This window comes from Microtus oregoni, unplaced genomic scaffold (genome assembly GCF_018167655.1).
Source record: "Microtus oregoni isolate MIOR12 unplaced genomic scaffold, Mior012 000028F_ref0000031, whole genome shotgun sequence".
In the NCBI taxonomy this organism is placed as follows: Eukaryota; Metazoa; Chordata; class Mammalia; order Rodentia; family Cricetidae; genus Microtus; species Microtus oregoni.
Genome location: NW_024543087.1, coordinates 5,267,770 through 5,293,917, shown reverse-complemented (window position 1 = coordinate 5,293,917; position 26,148 = coordinate 5,267,770). Strand labels below are relative to the sequence as shown.

The following is a 26,148-nucleotide window of genomic DNA, read 5'->3' as shown; positions in this document are numbered from 1 at the left end:
ACCAGCATAGGCCACCAGCTGGGTGACTATGATCACCATCACTAGGAAGATGGGCCACAGATTCCAGCAAAGCCAGAGCTGGACGGGGAGTGAAAGGACTGACACGGAATCAGATAAGACACATTTACTTTGCCCATCATAACCATCGTTCACGAGGCCACTGTCCCACAGAAATACATGCGGTCCTGCAGTCCAGTTGAGAGGACCAGACTGGATGACCCGATGCCCAATTGTCCCCATATTGCGACGATCACATTATCTAGATTAAAGTTCTGTGATACACCCTCCAGTGCTCAGTGTCCCATGCGGATGGCTTCCGTAGAGTCCCCCTCTGGCTACCACTGTAGGACTCTCTGGGCAGTGCCCGCAGTCAGGGCTTCAGTACCCAGGGTATTCAAAGACAGCAGCGGCTCCCATCCCTGTCCCGATGCACATGGACACCACTCCATAAGCCCTGGGGAAAGAGCCTGCATTGGCTGCACAGCGCCTGCCCAAGCCGTGCCCTCACCAGGCAGAGCTGCAGCACCAAGGGCTCATGGACAGATGAGCAGAGCAGATCTGTGGGAACTGAGCCGTGGACAGACACAAGCCAGGCGGCAGACACTTCCACAGGTTATGCTGCCTTTTAAGCAAGCCATCAGGAAGGCAGGTCTCACCCCTCCATCCCTACATCAGAATACCTGTGCATGTGTGCGCACTCACCTCTCCAGGCCCCAGCCATTAGACACCCCAGCTCCAACACCCCCCACACCACTCCACAAGGAGCAGCCTTACCGTTTCCCACGGCGCTTCAGTTCATTGAGAAGCGTGATGACCTGCCTTGCACCGGTGCAGCCCAGGGGGTGGCCCAGGGCTATTGCACCCCCCAGGGGGTTCACCTTCTCTGCAGGAATTCCCAGCTTCTCTACACAGTAGAGGGCCTGGAAGGAGCCAGAGCAATGGCTGGAGCCTCCATCTGCTCTGAACCCCGGGCCCAATTGATCCCATCAGACACCCAGGCTCACCTGACTGGCAAAGGCCTCATTGATCTCAAAGACGTCTATGTCATTCACAGTCAGCCCTGCAGGCAAGATACAGAGCAGAGCTGACAGTCATGGCGGGACTCTGGATTTCCTCTGGACTCCACCCCAAGCACAGCTCTCGTGGTCCACTGTGTGCCAGGCGAGTGAGTCCCAATGGTAGGGTAGGGAGGCCTTGGCTGTGGGGTGCTAGCCTGACCCACCTCCATTCCAGAGCACCCACAGGTCAAACCCAGCACACCCTAGTCCCAGATACAGGTAACAAGAGGTCCAGGTACAGGATGAGTAAGGGCCGCTCACCTGCTTTCTGCAAGGCTGCAGGGATGGCATAGGCAGGACCGATGCCCATGATGTCAGGAGGGACGCCGACCACTGCATAGGATCGCAGGACCCCAAGGATGGAAAGGCCCAGTTCTTCAGCCTTGGACCTCCGGGCCAGCAGGATGGCAGCTGCTCCATCACTCACCTGACTGGAGTTTCCTAGGGGAGGAAGGGTGAGATGAGGAGGCCTCAGACTGAGCTGAAGAGAGCCAGCCCTCCACCGTCACCTTGCCAAGGGGCCTGGTCAGCTCCACGTCTCAGAGAAGAACTGGTCACCTCTATCAGTCCTATTCCCAGCCCACGCTCACCAGCTGTGGTAGAGCCTCCATCCTTGAAGGCCGGCTTCAGCTTGGCCAGGCCCTCCATGGTGGTGCTGGGACGGACGCCCTCATCCTGGGACACCGTGATGGTTTTCTTGTTGCCTTTGTCATCAAGGACTGTGGTTGTCACAGGCACGATTTCAGCTCGGAAACAGCCCCTGCTCTGGGCTCTGGCGGCCCTGCCAGCACCATGGACAGCGAATCTCAGGCCAGATTGTAGTCTTTTCTTGCCTTTGCTTGGCCTTTGCTAACTCAGCAAGACACACAGCCCCTGGCTGTTCCAACCCAGGGACTGCTGTGCACCCCCACACTCCCCCGATGGAGCTGTGAGAGACTGCTGAAGGTTCCTCAGGACACCACTTTCCTCCGAGAGGGAGAGGCATGCCCAGATTCCTAGATTCTTCATTGCATCCCATCCCAACAGAGAGCAGGATACGCAGAGGTGTCCTTCTGTTCAGGGTTCTCTATGCATTGGCCACTCAGTCTGCTCAGTGCGCTCCTCCACAATAATGCTGGTGCTTCCCACAGGCCTGAGGCTCTGGTTTTCTTGAATGGCAGCCCGAGGTCACCACTCCAGGCCCAGATCTGCCTCTTATGCTAGGAAGACTAGCATACTCCAGGCTTAAGTATCACCAGTGACCACCATGTCGGTCAGAACAGGGTCCTATGCCTTATGTCCCAAAGAACAGAGTGGGGGAGGGGCTGAGGTCCTGCTTGGAAGAGGACACTCAGACCTCAGAGTGTATGGTTAAAAAAGGACTGGGAAGACCTACCCAACAGTGAAACGTTTCCACCTCCCACCCAGAGGCATGAGGCTAGCCAACACTGTTGTGCCATCCTGACAGCCCCAGCTGAGACTACTCTCCACCCCATCAATAGCCCACCCCAGCCATACTCACTTCTGCTGGGAGGCCAGAGCAAAGGCATCCTGCTTCTGCCGTGAAATGCCAAACCGCTCGGCCACATTCTCCGAGGTTATCCTAGACACAAACAGCAAAGCAGGAGGCTATGGGTCTGCTGGCCTGAGGGCCAGGGCCGTACTAAAGGCCTACACTTGCACCTCTGGGCATCCGGGTCAGAGGTAGGATATCTAGTCCATGCCCCAGGGACAGAAGTAAGTTCTCAGAAGGTGGTACTCCTGTCTTGTCTTAGTGAGGAGCACCCCCGCTGGTCAAATCCTCAGAGGCACATACCAAAGGAAACATTCTTTATAGGGGGCCAACAGCCTGTGTGTGAGGCCTGCAGAAGGCATGGCCTCCTACCCAGTGGCATCCCCAGGAGCGGACCAGAGGACATGCTGGGTGCACTAACTGGCCACACTTGGTCAACTTCTCCTATGTCTCCAAGCTGCCTCTGGAGAGAGGATCTGGACAAAGCCAGATCACTGCCCACTGCAAGCTTTTCTCTGTATGGCTGCGCAACCAGGGATCCCTGCCCCTGGATGTTGGCAAAGTCCAGAGATCACAGATATGACTGTAGCTGACAGAGGTGTAGAGAGCAATTTCCCAGACTACATCTCAGAGGCCTGAGTCCCCGCAAGCATGTTCAGAACTTCAGCGCTCCCCACATCCTTCTCAACAGGGGTTTGGCGGGACATCTGGCACCATTCTCCTTGTGCCTGGGCACCTTGGGGTGGGGGAGGGGAAACATGGGAAATGTTTGGGTACTAAGGGGCTCAGATAGGACTCAAGCGTTTAAAGAAAGGAAAGCCAAGGATTTTGTCAGTCCATACCCAGTCCCTGCTGATCAGGTACATAGTACTCAAAGGACGGAGGTGAAGGGTTCGAGGCCAGGCATTACCAGCCACAGAGGGGAAAATCCCATGGTCTCTGGTTGAGGACAGAGTGGTGAATGGGCACACGCACGCACACATGCACACGCATGCACACACGTGTGTTCATGCACACGGGCACACACACAGAGCCACCTGTGGACACTCACCCCATAGGAATCAGGCAGTCTCTGGCCTTCTCGTTCTCCAGCAGGCGTGAAGAAATGTTCCTAAAGTTCCCTCTCTCAGACATGGTCATGGACTCCACCCTGAGGAAAAGGAGTGAGCTCTCAGCCCTACCTAATAGGAAGCCCCAGGGATGGCCAGCTGTGTGGCAAGTACTGGGCAATAAATAGCGGGAGATCCCTCCAGGCATGCAGCAGGTACCTGGCCAGCGAGCAGGGATTGCAGTGGCCGAGCCATTTTTCCCTCCAGCCCCAGACAGCACTGTCCCAGACCCAGACCCAGCTCTGGGGTCCTGCTGTATGGTGCATTGCTGAGTTAAGTGAGCAGTGGTTCCCAGGGATGACCTTCTGGTTGTCCCTCTAATGCGGGACATATCAAATCAGCCTGATTCAGCAGCCTTAGTGTCCCCGAGTCAGAGAGAGAGAAGCAAGATATGACGAACACTAAGTTTACATCAAAGAAAGCCCTGGTCTGCGTCGATTGGCAAGTAGGTGGGATGGCCGAGAAAAAGACCGGGTGGTCCGTGCAGAGGGACCAGACATTGCTGGGGAGGTGGCCATGAGGTCAAATGATGACCAGCAGCCCTGGCTAAGTTCTCCCCGACTTTGGCATAACATGAACCCTTTCTGTTCTTTTTGGGAGGACCGGGTGCTAGTTACAGGACCTCACATGTGCACTACATTGCTATGCTTATCTCTTGGCCTTAATTTTCTTCTTAGTCTCATTTTGAGACAGTCTCAGTCCCAGATTTTAAGTAGCTCCAGCGGGCCCTGATCATGAATCCCCTTGCTTCAGCTGGGATTACAGCCCTGGCTGTTGTCTGAATCCTGTTTAGGCATGAGAACTTGTCTACAGTGTGACTGAATCACACAAGCCCCACAGCCAGCAGTAGTTGTGTCTCTACCTAATCATTCTACAGCGTCCACAGAGCTGAGGTGGGGTGAGGATGTGAAGGCCTGGCAAGGAGGAAACTGGTCATGGTCACCAGCGTGAACCCAACTCGACAGCTCAATCCTGGGCAAGCTGCACTCTCAGAAGCTAGGGGCTGGTCAGGTGATGTGGGCACCCCCCAGGCACAGCTGCTCTGTCTCCGGCACCATGGTCCTCGTGGAGCCCCAGCCTGTCCCCTCAGGCCACCTCAGCTGCTGTTCTCGCTATGGACACAGGAGATGACTGTGACCCTTGCCTACCATAGTCCCTGTTTGTGGACTTTAACACATGGGTCAGGAAAACCCAGCGCAGGCAGCCCGGACCTAGCAATGCTTCCTATCAAAGCTCTTCTACAGAACCTGGGGCAGCTCGCTCCAAAGCCTGCCAAGGCTAGCTTCCAGGCACACCTAGGCTGTCTTCCAACAGCGGATGTTCCTTCCTGGATCCAGGTGTAACTTCTGGAGCCCTTTTCCCCAGAGGCAGAAACAAAGGGGCAGTCTGCATGGAGGAGACAGTGAGCAGAGGTCTCACCATGTCCCTCAGAACAGAGTCTCAGATGGAATTTCTCCCTTGGTGTTAGAGTGGCAGACAAGGCAACAGGCTAGGAAGATGAATGTTTATATTATAAGCAAATGTCCCTGACGAGGGATCCTGCTCTGCCACCTCCCTCAGGAGCATAGGAAATCAGCCAGCACAACAGGCAAAGTCCAAGTGCTGCAGATTTGCAAGGTGACAATCAGATTTGCAAGAAAGAATGAAAGAGACAACTACGCTTATAGCTTCAACAACAACTAGGCTGCATCTGTATGAGTCCAGCCCAGTGAGCTGCTGTGGTGGGCAGGGAGAATCATGGCTGAGGAGAGGAAGATTAGTTTGATTAATTGCATGGGTTAATCAGGTCCAGCAGGAAGACCATCTTACCCACAGGCCATGCCAATGTCATAAGACCCATTTCTGATGCCACCTGCAACAAAAGCACTTCATAACCATCCTTGGCCAGAGTGGGCCTGCCCTGGAGCAGCACAGCCCGTTCCCTCCCTGCTCTCGGGGTACAGTCACCAAAGCCTCACAGAAGACCCAGGAGCACCCAGAAAAGATTTGGCGTGTTGTACCAAGCAACTCAGCTTCCAAATCATGACACAGAGACTTTTATTAGTTTTGAATACTTGGCCTATCTTAGGCTCATTTCTGGTTAGCTCTTTTAATTTAAATTAACCTGTTTCTCTTTATCTACCCTTTGCCTCGGGGCTTCCTTCTTCCTTCCTTCCTTTCTTTCTTTCTTTCTTTCTTCCTTTTTTCTTTCTTTCTTTTTTTGTATGTCTTACTTTCACTGCTTATTCCAGAGTCTGGCAGGCTGGCACTTGCCTGGCTTCTTGCCACAGGCATCTCTCTCTCCTTCCTGTTCTCCTTTTCATTTCCTCTTCTTCTCTTGAGCCTACATTTCTCCTATTAATTCTCCCCACCTGCCAGCCCCACCTATCCCTCTTTCTCTCTCTCTGATTAGCTATTGGCCATTCAGCTTTTTATTAGGTCAATCAGGTACCCTAGGCAGGTGAAACACTTTATATAATTAACAAATGCAGCAGAAACAAAGGTAACACACCTTTGTACAGTTAAAGTAATATCCCAGAGCATAAACAGACATCACACATACTCCACAATAGGGTGTGGCAATGGGTGTTCCTCCACTCCTCTCTGCCTAGGGTCCTGGGGGGCAAAGACCAAGGACAGGGTCCACTCCTGTGCAACCAGCAATCACAACTCACCAGCGATGTTGGCCACTGCTTGCAGCCCCGATGAACACTGTCTGTTGACGGTAGACGAAGGTACCGTCTCTGGAATGCCACTGAAATAGCAGGGAAAATGGCAGTCAGCCCTGGACGTGACAGTGTCTCACAGGAAGCCCACTACACTTCTGGGCCCCATGAGAGCCCCAGCAGTGTGTGCACAGATCAGAACAACGGGGAAGCCTGCCCCCACGGGCGCCTGCCCCCACGGGCGCAGCTCCATATTTGCAGAAGTGGATGCTGAGCACGCCTGTCTGCACAGTTCCTGACTCCCCACAGCCCCCAGGCACCCCATCACCTGTCCTACAGTTCCCATCACAGACAATGTTGTGGGCCACAGGCCATCTCCTTCCTCCACCAGCCATTTCTTGGACCCCTCAGGATAAAGAAGTGGGTCTATGGCTGGGCTAGGGCACAACCGCTGCAGCCAACATCGGACTGCCATTCAGCCCCATCCCTTGGCCTGCCTAGTAACCACAGAGTTGGCCCAGTGTGTCCAGTTTTCTCCTCTGTGGACTGTTTCCCCACTGGCATGTTCATTCTTCCACTCCTTGCTCTGGGGTGCCCCGGGTTCAATCATTCAGGCTATTGGAGCTTCCTTCCAATATGGCAAAGACCTAGGAGCATCCATCCCAGGTCATTGACTGACACACCAAGAACCCCAGAGAACAAGCACATAGGAATTAGGATGGTTCTGGTGTGCAGGCACCGAGAGCACTGACTGAGTTTAGTGGACACACCAACACACAGAGAGAATCAAACAGTAGGACCTCATGCCAAAACCACACTATAGGAAGAAACGAGGCCATGTGCTGAGCAAGAACTACATCACTTGAAGCCTGAGAGCTTGGGTATATTTGGGTAAGGTTTAGCCAGGGCAAGGAGAGCTGGCTTGGCCAGCACCCCATGGGGGCAGAATGGGCAGAGGGAAGAGAGAAGCAGGCAGACAGCCCGTGGACCACTGAACCAGCTGATTGGAGTCAAGAGTCTCCGGCCATACTGGTGAGAGGCGTGGAGAGCTTGAACCCCAGGCCGAGTCTGACCCTAAGTTGCCAGTCACTCTGCCACTGGCCAGTGTTGCTATTATTTCCAGCCCACGCAGCAAGGACTGAGGGAAAGAGGCCCTCAGTACCCAAGTGGCAGTGAATGAACCACTGGTTGCAGTCTTGGGAGGACCAGGGCTCTTCCCCACCCCATGCTATATCACCCCCAGCCACTGATGACGGGCCAAGCCTGGACTTCCAGATGCTCACCTGAGAGGGGAAACATACACTGCCCGGTCCTGGTCATGTGATTCCACCCACTAAAGGGTCTCTGTTAAGTCAGCTTTGTTTAAAATTTAGGCCACTGCTCTGCCCTGGTCCCCAAGCCCTGGGTGCCTTGGCCGTCGGCCCAGTGATACAAGTCGGCCCAGTGACACACCCCCTTTAAGTAGGGAAAAGGTTACAGTCACAGGACAGAGTTCAATGTCCTCTGGTTGCCTCAATATCTTCTTCCAGCCCGATCTTCCACTTCACACTCCAGCACCAGGAACCCCAGCAGTCATGGTGGACAATTCGAGGCAGAATGGGAAGGATTACCTCAGGAACTGGGCGATGCGTGCTGTAACGGCTCCGGCCCCTGGCAAAAGCACATTGCCTGTGGACAGAAGAACCCTTACTCAGTGCGGGGGGGGGGGGGGGGGGGAGAGGGTTGTCCTGAAGCCTAAGGTAAAAAAAGATGTCCCATTGCAGATCTCTCCAGGAATCTAAGGCCTCTGCAGAGAGGTTCATGTGAGCTGTGGTGGCTGAGCTTGAGGAACGAGGAGCCAGCTACCAACCGCCCATCACTCACCAGCCCAGCGCTGGAGGGCCTCCAACATGCGTGCCAAGGCATGCTCCTCCACATCAGCAAGCTGGGCAGGTGGCCTGCTCGCCTGGCAACAGGAGAGCGCCTCTAGGGTAAGAGGCACAGTGCAGAGTCTTGAGCTGAGGGAAGTAGGGCTGTGGGGGAGGGAGCGAGTCTGCAATGGCTAGCCTCCCCAAGTGTCCTCCCCCAAGCCCTGTGTCACCGCGGGAGGAGGAACAGGCTGGCATCCCCGGATAGAACCATGTCCTACACGATGTTGTTCTAATTCAGGGAAACGCGGAGGTTAGGGCGGGGCCAGGTGAACCCTGTCTACACCTGTAGCTGGGCTGACAGACAGAATGTCGGTGTAGGTGAAGAACCGTGGCCTCCCACCTCCTGGAGTCTCCAAGAATATCTGGGCTTTAGAGCATCTATCTCAGGGCCTTCCTGCTTTTCCGTGTCCACTCAGTGGGCAGATGTGCCTCGAGGGGGCGCCCAAGGTTCTAGGTTGAAGACTGGCTGTTAGGAGCAGTTTCATTCAGATCTCTCTGTGGTCCAGCCCTTCCCCTCAGTAAACTCAAGTCTGTGTTGTATAGAGAAGGGCCCCGGGAGGGAGGGCGAGGAGGACCCGGCGCGGGCCTGGCAGGTGAGCTCACCCACGGAGATGTCTCCCAGCTGTTCAGGCCTAAGGTTCACGTCCTGGAGAACCGCGGTCAACACAGCCGACAGAAGCTCGTCTGGGGTGGTGTCCTGCAGGGCGAAGCGCAGCTGCAGTGAGCCCAGCTCCCGCATCCCCACCCGGGGACTTTGCGGTCACCGTAGTCCAGCGGGCAAGATCGCACTGGCCGCCTTCTGCTACCCTCGCCCGTAGGAGGGGTCTCACCTTGAAGCCGCCACGGCCCGAACGGCCGATGGGGGTGCGCCGTCCGTGCACCACCACCACGTCGGAGGCCGAGGCCTGCGGGAAGCCCGCGGAGCAGGGTGCGGCTTGCAGCGCGGAGCTCGACTCGGGCCTGCCGGCCAGGTGTCCCAGCACTACCTGCAGTCGGTGCATCACGGAGGTGGGTCCTGAAGATTTGCCTGGGCTCTGGGTGCAGAACCAAGGGGATAAAAAACCGTGCTTGCAGGAGGGCAGGGCCAGTTTGAGCTTTAAATTTTTCACAAGTCCCGCCTACCCCTTCTGCAACCAACCAGAAGAGGAGTCTTCCTGCGGTCACTCCACCACAACCTCCTGGCTTCTCAAAGCCAGGTCAAGGAACTCCAAAACCCCTCTTTTTGATAGTTCATCCACATACACCTGTGATGGTGCAAGAGAGTGCGGCGTAAGTTCCAGGCCAGTCTGGGCTACAAAATAAGATGGATGGAGACAGAGACAGAGACCCACACTGGAGCACTGGACTGAGCTCCCAAGGTCCCAATGAGGAGCAGAAGGAGGGAGAACATGAGCAAAGAAGTCGGGACCACGAGGGGAGCACCCACCCACTGAGACAGTGGAGCTGATCTATTGGGAGCTCACCAAGGCCAGCTGGACTGTGACTGAAAAAGCATGGGATAAAACTGGACTCTCTGAGCATGGCGAACAATGAGAGCTGATGAGAACCCAAGGACAATGGCACGGGGTTTTGAACCTACGTAATGTGCTGGCTTTGTGGGAGCCTAGCCAGTTTGGATGTTCACCTTCCTAGAAATGGACGGAGGGGGGAGGACCTAGGACTTACCACAGGGCAGGGAACCCTGACTGCTCTTTGGGCTGGAGAGGGAGGGGGAGAGGAGTGGGGGGAGGGGGAGAAGGGTGGGAGGAGGGGGAGAAGGGTGGGAGGAGGGGGAGGGAAATGGGAGGCTGGGAGGAGGAGGAAATTTGTTTTTTTTTCCTTTTCTCAATAAAAAAAAAAGTAAAAAAAAAGAATTTGCTTCATATATATATTTTAAATTTTGTGCACATTTCTGAAGCCTCTCCCAGAAGTGTAAACTGGAACTTTCCTGTCTTTCACATCATTTTGCAGTCAACATTGGAGGCAGGACCTCAAAAGTCTTCTGGGTTTCTGGGCATAAACCAGGATTCCGTCCTCCAAAGCATGGCCTATGCACAACGTCAGGCAAAAGGCAGGAGGTTCTGGGACCATGGCAACAGCTTCCCACTATGGATGGAATTGGAGGTCCCGACTCTGATTCCTGTCGTCTTAATTGGCTCTTTTCTCTCCTGGGTCCCTGGACCCAAGCTTGAGATTCCCAGTCCTCTTCTTGGACAGTTTTGGATTCCTAGACAGCAGGAACAAAACAAAACGCCCTTTTGATCAAGCACTGAAGGGGTTCAAAGGCCTCTGAGCATGGTCTGCAGGTCGTAACACTTCTGTACGCCTGTTTGGGATGCCCTCATTAGTCCTGAACACCCTGCAGTCCCGTCCCGTCCCGTCCCGTCCCCCCAGCAGAGGTATCTACGAAGGCAAAAGGAGCCTGCTGAGACTGACACATGAGCTTATCAATGACTTCCCATCAAAGGAATCAATCAGGGCTCCCTGGGGATAGAACCCGGTGCCCACTTAAAGAGCAAGACAGGGTCTGCTCAACCACAGTGACATGTCAGGCAAAACCATGGCTATCACAGCATTTTTCTCAAACCCCAAGAGATCCCAGAACACAAAAGGAGGGGAAACTGGGAGAGGGCTCATGAGTAAGGTGCTTGCCCCACAAGCCTGAGGGCAGAGAGCAGATCCCCAGTGCAGACAGCAATGCTGGTCAGGCTCCACAGCAGCCCAAGACCCTTTGTGCTCAGGTGGGGCAGGCAGCAGCTCCTCTGGGCAAACTACCCAGCTGGACCAATCAAATTGTTGAGAGCCGGGCTCAGTAAGAAACCTGGCCTCAGAAAACAAAGTGGAGAGGATGTCTCTAGTCATCCTGGACGGCACCCAACATTTCCCTCTGGTCTCCACCTGCGTGTGCACACACGTGCACATTCACCTGCACACACATGCCCACATACACTTGAGCACATGTCCACATACCAACACACATATATATGAGGGAGTGCGAGAGAAAGAAAGTCTCTGCCTCTTGAAGGCAGATCTAGCTTTCCTATCACCGTCGCCAAAGGCACAGCCTGCCTCCCTGCTTTCTTCGGAGCAGGCTCCTAGGCTCTTTAGAGACACCAGAGGGCAACCTGCAGGTGCCTCCTCCCTGTGCCCTCCCCACCATCTTCCACTGCTGGCCTTTGTGAACCTCTTAGAAGCCCAGGAAGGACACACGTCCACCCAACAGCCCACTGATTGCATGCGCCAGGGCAAGAATAGGCATATTTACTGCCCAAGACAAAAATCACAGGCTTATCTAAGGCATGAAAAGAAATGAGATTTTGTGTTTTCTTTGGTAACTTGATGACATGAAGGCTGAGTGTCATCGTAGATGACAATGCCATGACCCAATGTCAAAATGTTGCATACTCTGTGTTGAGCAAGGGCAGAGAGATGTGAACAACAGCAGAAGTACAGGCACACCCTCCTACACATCAGGGATAGTGGATCTCAAAGATCATTTCTGAGTGCTACCTCGCTGGCTCCAGAGACCTCAAAAGGAAGTGTGGGAGTCTCCCGTCCTAACACAGGTGCAAAGAACTGCAGACTCCAAGACAACGGGGTGGAAGGCAGGAGGGCTGGCAGGGGGATAGGATACAGGACAGAGGAGATGGTACAACTACAAGCTTCAAAGACCCAACACAGCTGTAGGAGGACCCCTAGGTCCACACTCCATGTCCTTCTGGCTGCTGTGAGGGGAATTGTCTTTCCAAAGACTGAACGGTTCACTTGTTTTTTGTTTTGTTTTTTGAGACAATGTTTCACGTATCTTGGGGCTAGCCTTGATCTGTATATATAATTGATAATAGTCTTGAACTTCTGCCTTCTGAGTGCTGGGGCTTATAGACAGAGACTGCTCGTTCATTTCCCAGCTGCCCAGACCCACAATAATCACACAGAAACTCTATTAATCATAACACTGTTTGGCCAATAGCTTATGCATATTTCTAGCTAACTCTTACCTTTTTAATTAACCCATTTCTATTAATCTGTGTGTCACCATGAGGCTGTGGCCTACCTGATAAGGTTCTGACATTCTGGTACCTGGTGTAGGAGGTCCTTCTGTTTATATGTTGCTTTTATTGGTTAATGAATAAAGAACCTGCCTTGGCATTTTGATAGGGCAGAACTTAGGTAGGCGTGGAAAACAGAACTGAATGCTGAGAGGAAGAAAGCAGTGTCAGAGGAGAAGCCATGGATCTTCTGCCTGAGATGGACACCAGTTAGAATTTTACCTGGTAAGACACTGCCACGTGGCAATACACAGATTAATAGAAATGTGTTAAATTAAGATGTAAGAACTAGCCAATAAGAAACTAGAGCCAATGGGCCAAGCAGTGATTTAATTAATACAGTTTCTGTGTGGTTATTTTGGGGCTAAGCTAGCCTGGTGGCTAGGACAAACAAGCAGGCCCCTCTCTGTAACAGGCATCTGTCTCTTTAGGTAGCTACTTGGCGTCTCCCAGACTCCACCTACTTTCTCCTCTATCTCTCTTCAGATTCCCCGCCTGCCTTTATTCTGTCCTTCCATAGGCCCAAGGCAGTTTCTTTATTAACCAGTGGTGATAAAATATATTCACAGCACACAGACCAGAATTTGTACCACCACACCCTGATTATTTAATGCTGGGGGTCAGAACCCAGGATTTCGTGTATGCTAGGCAAGCATTCAAACAACTAAGCTATATTTCTAGCCCCAATTTTGCATTTTATTTTAATTTTTTATTATTTTATATATTATAGTGTGTGTGAATGTGAGTGTGTGCATGCCACAGCACACCTAGGGAAATTGGAGGACAATCACCAGGACTCATTTCTCTCTTTTCACTGAGGGACCCAGGAATAGAATTCAGGTTATCAGGATTGCCCAACAAGTGCCTGTACCACTGAGCCATTTTGCCAGCCCTCAACTTCTCACTTTCTAAGTGGTATTCTTTGAAGCATTAAAAAAGTGATATATTTTTTGTCCAACCTCTTTTATTTATAAAAACATCTTTGTACAGGATTCATCAGACTTTCTGAGTTTGCCCTCTGTGTTCTATGGGAAGGTATGCCTCCTTTTCTCGTTCAGTATTGAGTCAGCTCATTATTATTTTATATTTATTTTATATGTGATTTTAAGATTTTCCCTCATCATCGTGTTTTCTCCTCCTCCTTTTTACATCTCTCTTTATCCTTGTCTTTACCATTTTCAGTTTCCTCTGTGTGCTTGAGGCACATTGCTTTTCTTTCTGTATATGTGTATATGGATGTATTAGTTGTGCGGGTGCACGGTGTGTCAGGCGTGTATGTGTGTGTGGGAATGCATGTGATAGCCACAGGTCAGCCTTGGCTGTTGTTCTTCAGGTGCTGTCTTAGTCTCATTTCTGTTGCTGTGGTGAACATACCCTGATGAGACAATTGTGGAGAAAGGGTTTATTCATTTATCTTCCGACTCCAGACTACATTCCATCGTAGCAAGGGGCCATGGAAGCAGGAGCTTAAAACAGCTGGTCACGAGGTCGGAGAGGTGACTCAGCAGTTCAGGGCACTGGCTGCTCTTCCAGAGGTCCTGAGTTCAATTTTTAGCAACCACATGGTGGTTCATAACCATTTGTAATGAGATCTGGCACCATTTTTCTGGTCTGCAGGCATACATGCAGACAGAACATTGTATACATAATAAATAAATAGATAAATTTTTTTAAAAAAAAGCTGGTCATATCACATCCACAGTCAGGAGCAGATAGTGTAGTAATAAGGGGCGTCGGGGCTGCGTCCCCAACACCCCAGCCGCCTGCCCGGCTAGCTTATGCCCCGAAATAATTACACAGACACTGTATTCTTTTAAACACTGCTTGGCCCATTCTCTTCTAGGCTAATTCTCACATATTAATTTAGCCCATTTCTAATCATCTGTGTGTAGCACCCCAAGGTGCGCTTACTGGGAAGATTCTAGCCTATGTCCATCCTGGGTCGGACCTTCATCGCGTGTGTCTGCCAGGGAGCAGGGCATGGCATCTCTGCTGAAGCGTCTCCTCCGGAGAGCAGAGCTGTGGAGTCTGAGCTCACTTCCTCTTCCTCCCAGCGTTCTGTCCTGTCTACACCTCCCACCTATCTTCTAACCAATAAAATGGGCCAAGGCAGTTCCTTTATTAGCCAATGACCTTCCTCTATCAAGATAGGAGCAAATTCATTGGTTCTTACATGTGCTTAGCACCCTCTCTACTTGTAACATACAAGATCCCCTGCCTAGGGAGTGGTGTCACTTACAGTGGGCTGTAGATCTTCCCGCATGGGTCAACACAAGACTATTCCCTATGGATATATCCATCGGCCAATGTGATTCAGACAATTTCTCACTGAAATTCTCTATTCGTTTGATTGAAAAGCCAAGCATGGTGAGCCATACTTGGGAGGTGAAGGCACGAGGATCTGAAGTTCAAGGTTATCTCTCTGACTTTTCAACTTTAAAACCAGCCTACGCTACATTAGACCCTGCCTATCCTTCCTCCACTGACATAAAGTTTAATGGAAAGCAAGGCTCTCAGGAAGTGGGCATTCTAAATGCCTAGTGCTGCTAGAACATTCTAGGAGCAGCATTCTTGAGGAAAGATGAGTTTTCCAGCCCCATGATGTGACAGGCGCTGCCCATCAGGACAGAAGACAAGTGCTGCCCATCAGGACAGAAGACAGGTGCACCCAACAGGACAGAAGACAGGTGCACCCAACAGGACAGAAGACAGGTGCACCCAACAGGACAGAAGACAAGTGCTGCCCATCAGGACAGAAGACAGGTGCTGCCCAACAGGACAGAAGACAGGTGCACCCAACAGGACAGAAGACAGGTGCACCCAACAGGACAGAAGACAGGCGCTGCCCATCAGGACAGAAGACAGGTGCTGCCCATCAGGACAGAAGACAGGTGCGCCCAACAGGACAGAAGACAGGTGCGCCCATCAGGACAGAAGACAGGCGCTGCCCAACAGGACAGAAGACAGGCGCTGCCCATCAGGACAGAAGACAGGCGCTGCCCATCAGGACAGAAGACAGGTGCTGCCCAACAGGACAGAAGACAGGTGCTGCCCAACAGGACAGAAGACAGGTGCACCCAACAGGACAGAAGACAGGTGCGCCCAGCAGGACAGAAGACAGGTGCACCCAACAGGACAGAAGACAGGTGCACCCAACAGGACAGAAGACAGGTGTGCCCAGCAGGACAGAAGACAGGTGCACCCAACAGGACAGAAGACAGGTGCGCCCAGAAGGACAGAAGACAGGTGCGCCCATCAGGACAGAAGACAGGTGCTGCCCAGAAGGACAGAAGACAGGTGCGCCCAACAGGACAGAAGACAAGTGCGCCCATCAGGACAGAAGACAGGTGCACCCAACAGGACAGAAGACAGGTGCACCCAACAGGACAGAAGACAGGTGCGCCCAGCAGGACAGAAGACAGGTGCACCCAACAGGACAGAAGACAGGTGCACCCAACAGGACAGAAGACAGGTGCGCCCAGCAGGACAGAAGACAGGTGCACCCAACAGGACAGAAGACAGGTGCGCCCAGAAGGACAGAAGACAGGTGCGCCCATCAGGACAGAAGACAGGTGCTGCCCAGAAGGACAGAAGACAGGTGCGCCCAACAGGACAGAAGACAAGTGCGCCCATCAGGACAGAAGACAGGTGTTGCCCAACAGGACAGAAGACAGGTGCTGCCCATCAGGACAGAAGACAGGTACGCCCAACAGGACAGAAGACAGGTGCGCCCATCAGGACAGAAGACAAGTGCACCCAACAGGACAGAAGACAGGTGCGCCCATCAGGACAGAAGACAAGTGCATCCATCAGGACAGAAGACAGGTGCGCCCAACAGGACAGAAGACAGGTGCTGCCCATCAGGACAGAAGACAGGTGCGCCCAACAGGACAGAAGACAGGTGCTGCCCATCAGGACAGAAGACAGGTGCACCCAACAGGACAGAAGACAGGTGCGCCCATCAGGACAGAAGACAAGTGCATCCATCAGGACAGAAGACAGGTGCGCCCAACAGGACAGAAGACAGGTGCGCCCATCAGGACAGAAGACAAGTGCACCCAACAGGACAGAAGACAGGTGCGCCCATCAGGACAGAAGACAAGTGCATCCATCAGGACAGAAGACAGGTGCACCCAACAGGACAGAAGACAGGTGCTGCCCATCAGGACAGAAGACAGGTGCACCCAACAGGACAGAAGACATGTGTGCCCATCAGGACAGAAGACAGGTGTGCCCATCAGGACAGAAGACAAGTGCATCCATCAGGACAGAAGACAGGTGCACCCAACAGGACAGAAGACAGGTGCGCCCAACAGGACAGAAGACAGGTGCACCCAACAGGACAGAAGACAGGTGCGCCCAGAAGGACAGAAGACAGGTGCGCCCAACAGGACAGAAGACAGGTGCTGCCCAGAAGGACAGAAGACAGGTGCGCCCAACAGGACAGAAGACAGGTGCTGCCCAGAAGGACAGAAGACAGGTGCGCCCAACAGGACAGAAGACAGGTGCTGCCCAGAAGGACAGCAGACAGGTGCGCCCATCAGGACAGAAGACAAGTGCTGCCATCAGGACAGAAGACAGGTGCTGCCCATCAGGACAGAAGACAGGTGCGCCCATCAGGACAGAAGACAAGTGCTGCCATCAGGACAGAAGACAGGTGCTGCCATCAGGACAGAAGACAGGTGCGCCCATCAGGACAGAAGACAGGTGCTGCCATCAGGACAGAAGACAAGTGCGCCCATCAGGACAGAAGACAGGTGCTGCCATCAGGACAGAAGACAAGTGCTGCCATCAGGACAGAAGACAAGTGCTGCCATCAGGACAGAAGACAGGTGCGCCCATCAGGACAGAAGACAGGTGCTGCCCATCAGGACAGAAGACAGGTGTTGCCCATCAGGACAGAAGACAGGTGCTGCCCATCAGGACAGAAGACAAGTGCAGCCATCAGGACAGAACTCAGGTGTTGCCCCCAACAGGACAGAAGACAGGTGCAGCCATCAGGACAGAAGACAGGTGCTGCCCAGTAGGCATGAGTATCTGTGACTGACAGGGAAGAGACTGTTGTTACCTTAAATAACTACAAACACAGCTTCAAGTGGTTTTTGTTCCTTTTTCCTAACAAGGGCTTGCACAGAAAAAGAACCAAAATACAAAAGTCACGGTGAGTCATTCCCATAGGTGCCCTACAGTCGCCTTTGCTCCTAATAAATAATCTCATTACACTGCTAACCTCTCTGGCCCAGCCCCAGGAGTTTGGTCATCTGGCGTTGAAGGCGTGTTATTTATAAAGCAACATCCTGAAAACAGGCTGGACCAGGAATGTGTGGCCCTCTGCATCAAGGTGTCCCGTGGTTTCCTGTGTTCAAGCATGTCTGTCCTGGCTTTGGAAGGGATCCTGGGTGCTGTGGAAAGCAAATCTTCTGTTCACTCTGCCACCTCCTGATTGTGCTCATCAGCTGTGTGTACTTCAAGGCTGAGTGCATTGTGCTCCCCGGCAGAGGGGTTGCCACAGTTCATTCTACGGCAGTGGTTCTCAACCTTCGTAACGCTGCAGCCCTTTAATACCGTGCTTCATGCTGTGCTGACTCCAACCATAAAACTCTTATTTGTTACTTCATAACTGTAATTTTGCTACTGTTATGCGTCATAATGTAAATATCTAATAAGCAGGATCTCTGATATGCGATCCCTGTGAAGGCTCTTTCAGCCTCCCAAAGGGGTTGTGACCCACAGGTTGAGAATCACTGATCTGAGGGATGGCACTGTAGTTACTGGTAGAGTGTTTGCTTAGCATGCCCAAGTGCTGGTTTATCTCCAGCGCCACATAAATGAGGTGTGGTAGTGCGCACTTGCTCCTAACCAGGCATCAGGGGGTGGAAGGCTGGGAAGGGTCAGAACCTGGAGGTTATCCTCCATGACATGGACATCTGAAGACTGCTTATGACAGCCAGTCTCAAGATAATAAATTTTAAAACTTTAAAATATATATATATATATATATATATATATATATATATATATATATTCAAACAAATAAACATAAATCTCTTTTAGTCCTGCCCCTGGTTTTTAAAAGGAAAGACTGAGGCCCAGTAACTTTGCAGGAGCGATAGGACCTGAATTCAGAGCCTTGATCTTTGACCTAATTTCCTCCCCCATCCTTACCCCTTGAACTTTGTGATATAACAGCATCATAAAAGACAAAATGTCATCTATCAGGTGACTCCCTCAGGTCTGGCACCACATGGCTTGCTCCCTGCTGTGGCACATTGAAGGATCTCAGGAAAAGAGCATTCTTCTCTCTCTCTCTCTCTCTCTCTCTCTCTCTCTCTCTCTCTCTCTGTGTGTGTGTGTGTGTGTGTGTGTGTGTGTGTGTGTGTGTGTGTGATTTATGCAGGTGCTTGTGCATCTTGGCTAGACGGGGATCCAGTCACTACATCCTGGTATTAGGACTTTAGGTCCATGTCTCCATGCCCCCAGTGTCTTCGTGTCCCCAGTACCTCCATGCCTCCGTGCCTTGTTACTATATGAGAACCAGAATTCGAACTCAGAGCTTCATGTGTATGGGGAGTACTGGATGAGTTTGTACACTTTCAAAACCACGTTCGCTGCCCATAACCCCATTCTGTTACCTCTTTCTAGTGTTTTAGTCATTAAATTTTTATTTTTGTTTACATTAATCTAATTTTGTGTACATTTTTCATTATTGTGCAGATTTTCCTTTGTTTTCTTTTTAAAAGGGAAAAAGCCTTGTGTTTTTTTAAAAAACTTTTTTATTCTAAATATTTTTGTGTGATAAGAGACATTCATACAGAAGAGTGTTCTTTAGACAGAGTGAGTAGTTTTCTCACCCAGCCTAAAGCCCTGGAACCTTCTAGAGTTCCGAGTCCCATTAAGAAAGTCATTCTGTTAAGATCAGTTAAAACTGGTAATATCCTTATTTTACCCCCAGAAAATCCCTTGGATTTTTTTTTAATTTAGTGTTTTAACCCCTTGGACTTTCTCATTTATTTTTTTCATAGTTATTTTGATCATATTCCTTTCTGTCCCCCAACTCCTCCCAGATCCTCCCTGCCTCCCTACCCGCCCAACTTCACACTAGTTCCCTAGAGGCTCCGTGCCACCTGGAAGGGCAGCTCACTTGACCAGTCTGCACTGGCTAAGATGGGCAGAGTGTTTCAGTGGGAGAGATGGAGATGACACTCACAGCTGGTGTGTGCCTGGCGCCCCATCCTCGGCCTCCACAGTCTCAACCCAGCCTGCCTTCCAGAGAACGTGCCCTAAGGAAACATCTAGAATGTGTCCTCTCTGGGTCATACAGCTGTAAGGTAGTCTTTTCTGTCTGTGAGTGACATGATCTGGCCTTGGACCAGGGCCATCACTGTGTGGATAGCCCCATTTCTGAGGCAGTTCATGGTTCCAGCATTTGGGGTGTCCACTGTGACCCGAGCAGGAATCTGCTCCTGTGGTCCAACCTTTCCCCTACTTAGACGGGGTGTTACCAGGCCCACAGCCAAGCATCCAGGGCTTCAAAACTAGAGCAAAGGCCCTCTGTAGTCTGTTTTTTTCAACCAAGGTGAGCCTGCTGCTTTCCTTGTGAAAGTATGGACTCTGGCCTCGCACATCAGGTAAATAACCACACTGAGTAGTGCTTCCCCTTGCCTTGTTACACAACCCTGAACTCACGGCCTGTTTGCTTTTCAGATCTCTGGGACAGAACAATGAGTGGGGGAAGGGGAGTCCAAGAGGACCTGGGCATCTTGACCCAGAAGAAGCAGTAATTCAACCACCTCCACCCCCATCCCCACCTCCTTGCTGCCCCATGGACCAGGAGGAACAGCAGTGCTGGCTAGTGTCAGGACAGGAAGAGGAAGCTCTGGAGATGGGAGAAGTCTCCCATCTCTCTGCTGCCTAACTCTGCAGTTCCCGTTCCACGTTTTCACCCTGGCTTTTCCTCCATCTGCCTGCATCTCCATCTTCCATTTCTCCTCACTGCCCATCTATCTTCACGGAGAACTCCTGGCCCCAGCTACACTCTGCCCAAACCGCCTCTTACCCTTAGTGCATGGCTTCCCCGAGATCTCAGGCTTCCCGCTTAGAGGACCATGGTGAAGCATTGCCATCCGGCCCCAGTGTTTTCAAGGTTCCTTGTCTGTTGGACGGGCAGCTACAGAGGCATCGTATGGTGAACACCCCAGCCTCACAGGTGGATCTTTGTTCGGGAGCTGCTGGATGACAATGTGGTTCTGTAGGTGATGGCAATACGTAAGAGAATTAGGGGCCCATCAGGTGCTCATCGGGGCTCACCATCTGGCAGATTCCTGCAAAGCGTGGCATGAGCTAGGGCTGCTAGGTTGACTGCACACCACAGCCATGGTAAGATGTCCATTTCTGGGGGTGAAAAGAATTTTAAAATTTGGACAAGTCCCCAGGGCTCTGAATTTGGCAGTGCCTTGAAGAAGGGCCGGGTGTTTTTGCCCAAGTCAGGGGCACCTCGAGCTGGAGGACAGCCGAGGAAAGTATTGGCAGGCTCTGGAGCTAGCAGCTCAGGTTCTCATGGGCCCCCACTGTGTCATAGATGCTCTGTGTTTCTTGTCTGGAGGTCCTTGCTGCTCTCTGGCGGGTCCAGTTGGAAGATAGCCAAAGTCCACATGCAGGGACTGGGGTAGCCACGAGCCACAGCCAGCCTGCCCTTTGCTGTCTGTTGTGCTCCCGTCTTACTGGAGAACAGCAGGCATGATGACCTGAGGTGTCAGAGGGGCCGGAACAGTGAGTTAGTTACTCAAAGGCTATGGTCTGTGCACCTAGATTCCAAAGGTCTGAACCTTGGACACGCAACAACCCAATCACCGTCTAACTGGAGAGTCTGGGACCAGACTGTCAATCCGGAGTCTAAGCTGAGAATCTGCAGCTTCCTCACTTCCTAGGAACCCAGTGTGCTCATCTATAAAAGGGGCCAGGTGACTCGGGTCCGTGGATATTTGAGAGGATTTCACGAGGTCTTAGCCACTGCTGACACCATGAGGCTTCTCATGGTGCTGTTAGTGTTCGAGGGCTCTCAAACCAGGAAGCATTCAGTTCGGGTCCTCTATCCTGGCCACTTACCCTTCCTGTCAGTCGCCCCCCTCCCTTGCCGACTCTAGCCGGGTCTTTATGGTCAGTTTTGTTGTTGCATTAATGGAATTTCTCTCTGTACTGCCTGTGGGGGTGCAGAGAACCGGAGTTGGCTTACTGGTTGTGTGGCCTGCACTGAGGGCCACTGGAAGACTTAATGGCACCCGCCAGTTGGCAGGATGAACACGGTACCAAGTGGGCCCTGGGCCCTGAAGGTCATGTGTCCCTTACGTTAGGGAGAAACGCTACTCAGCTGCTCTGAAAGCTGGCAACATGCTTCGCCGGGCCTACCAAACGGCACCAGGCATCCCCACTCACCCCAAGGGACCACTAGCCACCCCAAAGCTTGCTACACCTCCCACTCTCGCTGGAGCTTCCTAAGCATGCCCGGCTCCCTCTATCGTCTATGTACACATCTCGGTAGCTTGAACTTTGAAATATTATTCTCATGGTGGAGAATGAGCGGCAAAAGCGTGACTGTGCCTGCTTCTTTTACATGACTGTCTCTGGATAGGTAACTAGAGTTGCCCAGAAACATGAAATCCTTTTGGCATGGGTGGCAAATGCTTGGACTCAGGAGCTCTCAATAAACCCTATCCTTTTCAAAATTTGTATTTTAATTTTATATTTATCATTTTATCTTACTCTTTAATTTATTTGTTATATTATGTACTTTTATGTCTTTTTTAAAGATTTATTTATTTATTGTGTACACAGTGTTCAGCCTCTTTGTATGCCTGCAGGCCAGAAGAGGGCACAAGATCTCAATACAGATGGTTGTGAGCCACCATGTGGTTGCTAGGAATTGAACTCAGGACCTGCGGAAGATCAGCCAGCGCTCTTTACCTCTGAGCCATCTCTCCAGCCCATACTTTTATATATTAAAGACAGAGTCTGATTCATTCTGTAGCTTAGGCTGGCCCTGAACTTGCTCCGTAGTTCACACTAGGTCTTGAACTCATTTTTTCCTGTGTCCACATCCCAAGTGCTGGGATTACAGGCATGTTATATTACTTGTCAAATATGAAAATTTAAACAATATAAAGTAATATTAGAGTTTTTTTTTTAAAAAAAAGTTTATCACAAAAAATAAAAGAGGGAGTTCCAGGACAGCCAGAGAAACACTGTCTTGAAAAACAAAAAATAAATAAATAAATATATAAGAAAGGATCATACTTCATTATACAAGACACAACCCCTACAGAATATGCAAACATTCGCTCTCTTGGGGCTGTGCCTGTTGCTTTCCCTATTGTTTAAGTCACTATAGTAACATCTCTGGATGTGGGGTCTAAAGAGTCAACTCTGAACATATATATATGGTTTTATCAAGACAGGTTTCTCTGTAGCTTTGGGGCCTGTACAGGAATTCTCTCTATAGACCACGCTGGCCTTGAACTCACAAAGATTACACTGCCTCTGCCTCCAAGTGCCTGTGCCACCACCCTCTGGCAAACTTTGAACATTTTAATGAAATTTTTTAATTAGAAAAAAAATTTATGACATATTTTGATCGTGTTTTGTTCCTCAATTCCTCGCAGATCCTTCCCACTTCATTACCTATTCTGTTTTATGCTCTTTTTCTCTTCCAAAAACAAAGCAAAAAAAATCCCAAGAATGAAAAGCAAGGAACACACACATTAAAAAAAGGAGCAGCTGGAGAGCTTGCTCAGTGGGTAAGAGCACTGGCTGCTCTTCCAGAGGTCCTGAGTTCAATTCCCAGCAACCATATGGTGGCTCACAACCATCTGTAATGAGATCTGGCGCCCTCCTCTGGTGTGAGGGCATACATGGAAGCAGAATGTTGTATACATACTAAATAATAACTAAATAAATACCCACAAAAACAAAAATAACAGCAAGCAAAAGACTAATAAGAAAAAGAAAATGTGAGAACACAGAAAACTGAAACAAAAAGCCCACAAAACTCCTTCCCAGTTCCCTTGTGCTGGCCAGCTGCTCCTGGGCATGGGACCTGCCCTGAAGTGCAGTTGATAAACACAGTGACAGTCCATTAGAGAAAAGCCATGTCCCCTTTGCCAGCAGGAAATCTCCTGCAGCTAGTGTCTTCCTTAGAGAGCTAATTGGTTAGGGGAGGAAGCTTGTGTCCTTCCTCTTCTGACCCTATGCAAGTCTCAGGCTTGCTCCACAGTCTGAGCTCACGTGAGCATCTCTCCTATTGTGTCTGAAAGGCGTGGATTCCTTGGAGACATCTGTACCCTCTGGCTCTTATAATAATTCCACCTCCTTTCAGACAACTCTAGGTTGTGTCAAGCTGACTGACTAGGAGGGTCGCTTTTCCTTTGCTGGGATGAAATGTCATGAAGGAAGAAGCTCAAGGGACACAGGGTTTATTTGAGCTCAGAGTTTTAGAGTTTGAGGTCACAGTTTATCAGGGTGGTGACCTTGCAGATATTACAGCCACAGTCAAGAAGCAGAAAGGGATAAATACACACTGGCTGCTTCTCCGCTAAACTTTTTGCATGCAGTTCAGGACCCAGCTCAAGGAATGGGTACCACATACAGCAGGCAGAGTTCCCACGGCAACGCACCTGATCGAGATGCTCCCCTGCAGACATGATCCCCAGCTGATTCTAGATTGTGTTAAGTTGAAATTAACACAAAATGTCCCAACGACTTTTTATTGGGGTGGTGGAGGTCAGAGGTCAGCTTCCCTAAAGCTCTTAGAGGACATCTCTCAGGATAAAGCCCATGGTGGGTGACCTTTAACGCCATACATATTTGGAATACGGAGGGGGAAGAAGTGAAACTGGCCTAAGCGATGAGGGACATTCTTGGTAATCCCTCACATTCCGTCCAGACATTGATCGGTTCCGACCTCGGCCTGGCATTGAGCTGCTGGCTGGACTAGAGGTTAGGATTGAAACCCTTGTTCTTGCTCAGAAATACAGAGAGATTGCCCACACTACACCCACTCCATCCAGAGAATTATTTGCTGTCCCTGAGGATTTAGCCAAAGATCCTGAAAAGCCTTGGTTGCCTATCTAACCACCACCCCATACCTGTCTAGGCTGCATCTTCTGGGTTGTCGTGACAACTTTGACCTAACCATCTCAAGAACAACATTATATTTTATTGGATGAATCACAACTTAACTTCCCCAGTACAAGGGGCTATTTTTAGACCCTGAGGGCTAGCCTTCAAGAAGGACAGATTCTCTCCACAAGCCAGACTAGGCCTAGAATTTGAGACTTTGAATCCATGTCCCTCAACCCAGGCAGTAAAGTCCAGTCCACAATGTTCTGGGGAACCTGGCCCTCAGGGATCTGGACTGGGTTCCTCCCAGTTGCTGGGTTCCTTCAGTTGGTGTTGGAGAATCCACTTGCTTCTGATTTTAGCGGCAGCGTGTTGAGAATGGTAATCTTTGCCACTTCGTCGACCACGTTGCTGGGTTCCTTCAAGTCTGTGTCAGAGGACCAGCTTGCTTCTGATTTTAGCGGCAGGGCATTGAGAATGGTATTCTTTGCCACATCGTCAACCCAGATGTCAGACATGGACTCCTCAGATAGCATCTTTGCAGTGATGTTCTGGCTTTTCCTCTTGGAGTCAATAGACTCTCTGTTGATGCTGAGAAAAACCACGAGACATTTTCAATCCTAACCTCTTCAGGGAGGGATGGGCTTTCTCATTCATCTAGATCCCCGGCTAAGCCTGTTCTTGGATTTCAGGATCAGGCTGACTCCATCTCCTGACCCAACTAGATCCCTTTCTTTCCCGGAATTTTGGACCTTTTCTCAGTGTTTCTGTCACCAGCTTTCACTGAATGCCTGCCACATGCTGGATCTTTAACAATGTGGGTTTAATCTTTTCATACACCCTTCAGGAGAAAAGGTCCTAACACTGAAAGAATTTATGTCACCTTAGTTCCCTCGTCTCCAAAGATAATACCCCAGTCTAGACAGGCATATGGGGCAGGGCAAAGGGAGGTTCTATGGGCAATGAAAGCCAAAAAGAGGGGGAGAACTGGCAGGACCTAATCTGAATCCAGGCCAGTGATCCTTTCCAGAAGACCTGGGGAGACGGCTTTGAACAGGGAGATCTGTCGTTGGGATGGACAATATCTGGCATACTCTCAATTCCCAGCACTTGTGACAAGCAGACCCTACTCATCTACCTTGAATCGTATTCCATGCTATCACGGAAAGGCTGGTTTCCTGTTTCTGGCACGAAGGTGGAGAAACACAAGGCCAAAACACAAGAGAGACAGCAGAAGAAGACAGGCAGCTGTGTTTTGATATGGTTGTAGACAGCCAGAGCTGTGACGCCTCCAGCTGAGAAGGCTAGAGCCACCATACCCAGACCTGTAGACCTGAAAGCAGAGTTGAGAACTGGTTTAGAAGACATCAGAGGCTCAGAGGCTGGGTACAGTGAAAGGGAGAAGCTACCTAAAGTCATACCCTCTGCTCTTTACCCCGTTCCATCCAAGTGTGTGACCTGGAAGAGCCTAGTTCTTTATTGACATAAGAGGGGTAGTTATTTCTCCTGGGCTGCCTTCTTGGATATCCAGAGTCAAAGAGTTATTAATCATGTACACATCATAATGGTGTATAATCATGTGAGGAAAGGATACAGCCCTGGGGTCAGTAAGATGGGGCTTCTATCACCAGGAACTCCGTGGTAGAAGAGGCAGAACCTCAGGGTAACCCAAACACATTACAAGCATCTGGTGTGAGCTGGTTAGTTTTGTCAACTTGGCACAGTTAGAGTCATTTGGGAAGAGAGAGTCTCAGTTGAGAAAATGTCCCCATCAGATTGGTCTATGGGCAAGTCT

At 50.9% G+C, this 26,148-nt stretch overlaps 2 protein-coding genes across 2 annotated transcripts in view; both read right to left on the bottom strand.

The window, feature by feature from the left end:
• Positions 1 to 109: 109 nt before the first annotated feature.
• On the bottom strand, positions 110 to 9,273 carry LOC121464356 (3-ketoacyl-CoA thiolase B, peroxisomal-like). Its single transcript, XM_041677271.1, has 12 exons — positions 9,045 to 9,273; positions 8,818 to 8,911; positions 7,915 to 7,972; positions 6,314 to 6,393; positions 5,469 to 5,511; positions 3,602 to 3,700; positions 2,560 to 2,640; positions 1,649 to 1,839; positions 1,320 to 1,499; positions 1,005 to 1,060; positions 775 to 920; positions 110 to 454 (listed from the first exon to the last, which is right to left on the bottom strand). The coding sequence occupies exons 1-12, from the start codon at positions 9,213 to 9,215 to the stop codon at positions 379 to 381; spliced, it is 1,275 nt and encodes a 424-aa protein (XP_041533205.1). The 5' UTR covers positions 9,216 to 9,273; the 3' UTR covers positions 110 to 378.
• A 15,194-nt stretch (positions 9,274 to 24,467) lies between these two features.
• The window catches only part of LOC121464447 (solute carrier family 22 member 14-like), a 31,639-nt gene continuing 29,958 nt past the window's right edge, over positions 24,468 to 26,148 (bottom strand). Inside the window, exons 11-12 of the mRNA XM_041677445.1 lie at positions 25,492 to 25,686; positions 24,468 to 24,935 (exon numbers count right to left, since the gene is read on the bottom strand). Coding sequence (XP_041533379.1) covers positions 24,677 to 24,935; positions 25,492 to 25,686 — 454 coding nt within the window. The 3' untranslated portion in view covers positions 24,468 to 24,676. The remainder of the gene's footprint in view (positions 24,936 to 25,491; positions 25,687 to 26,148) is intronic.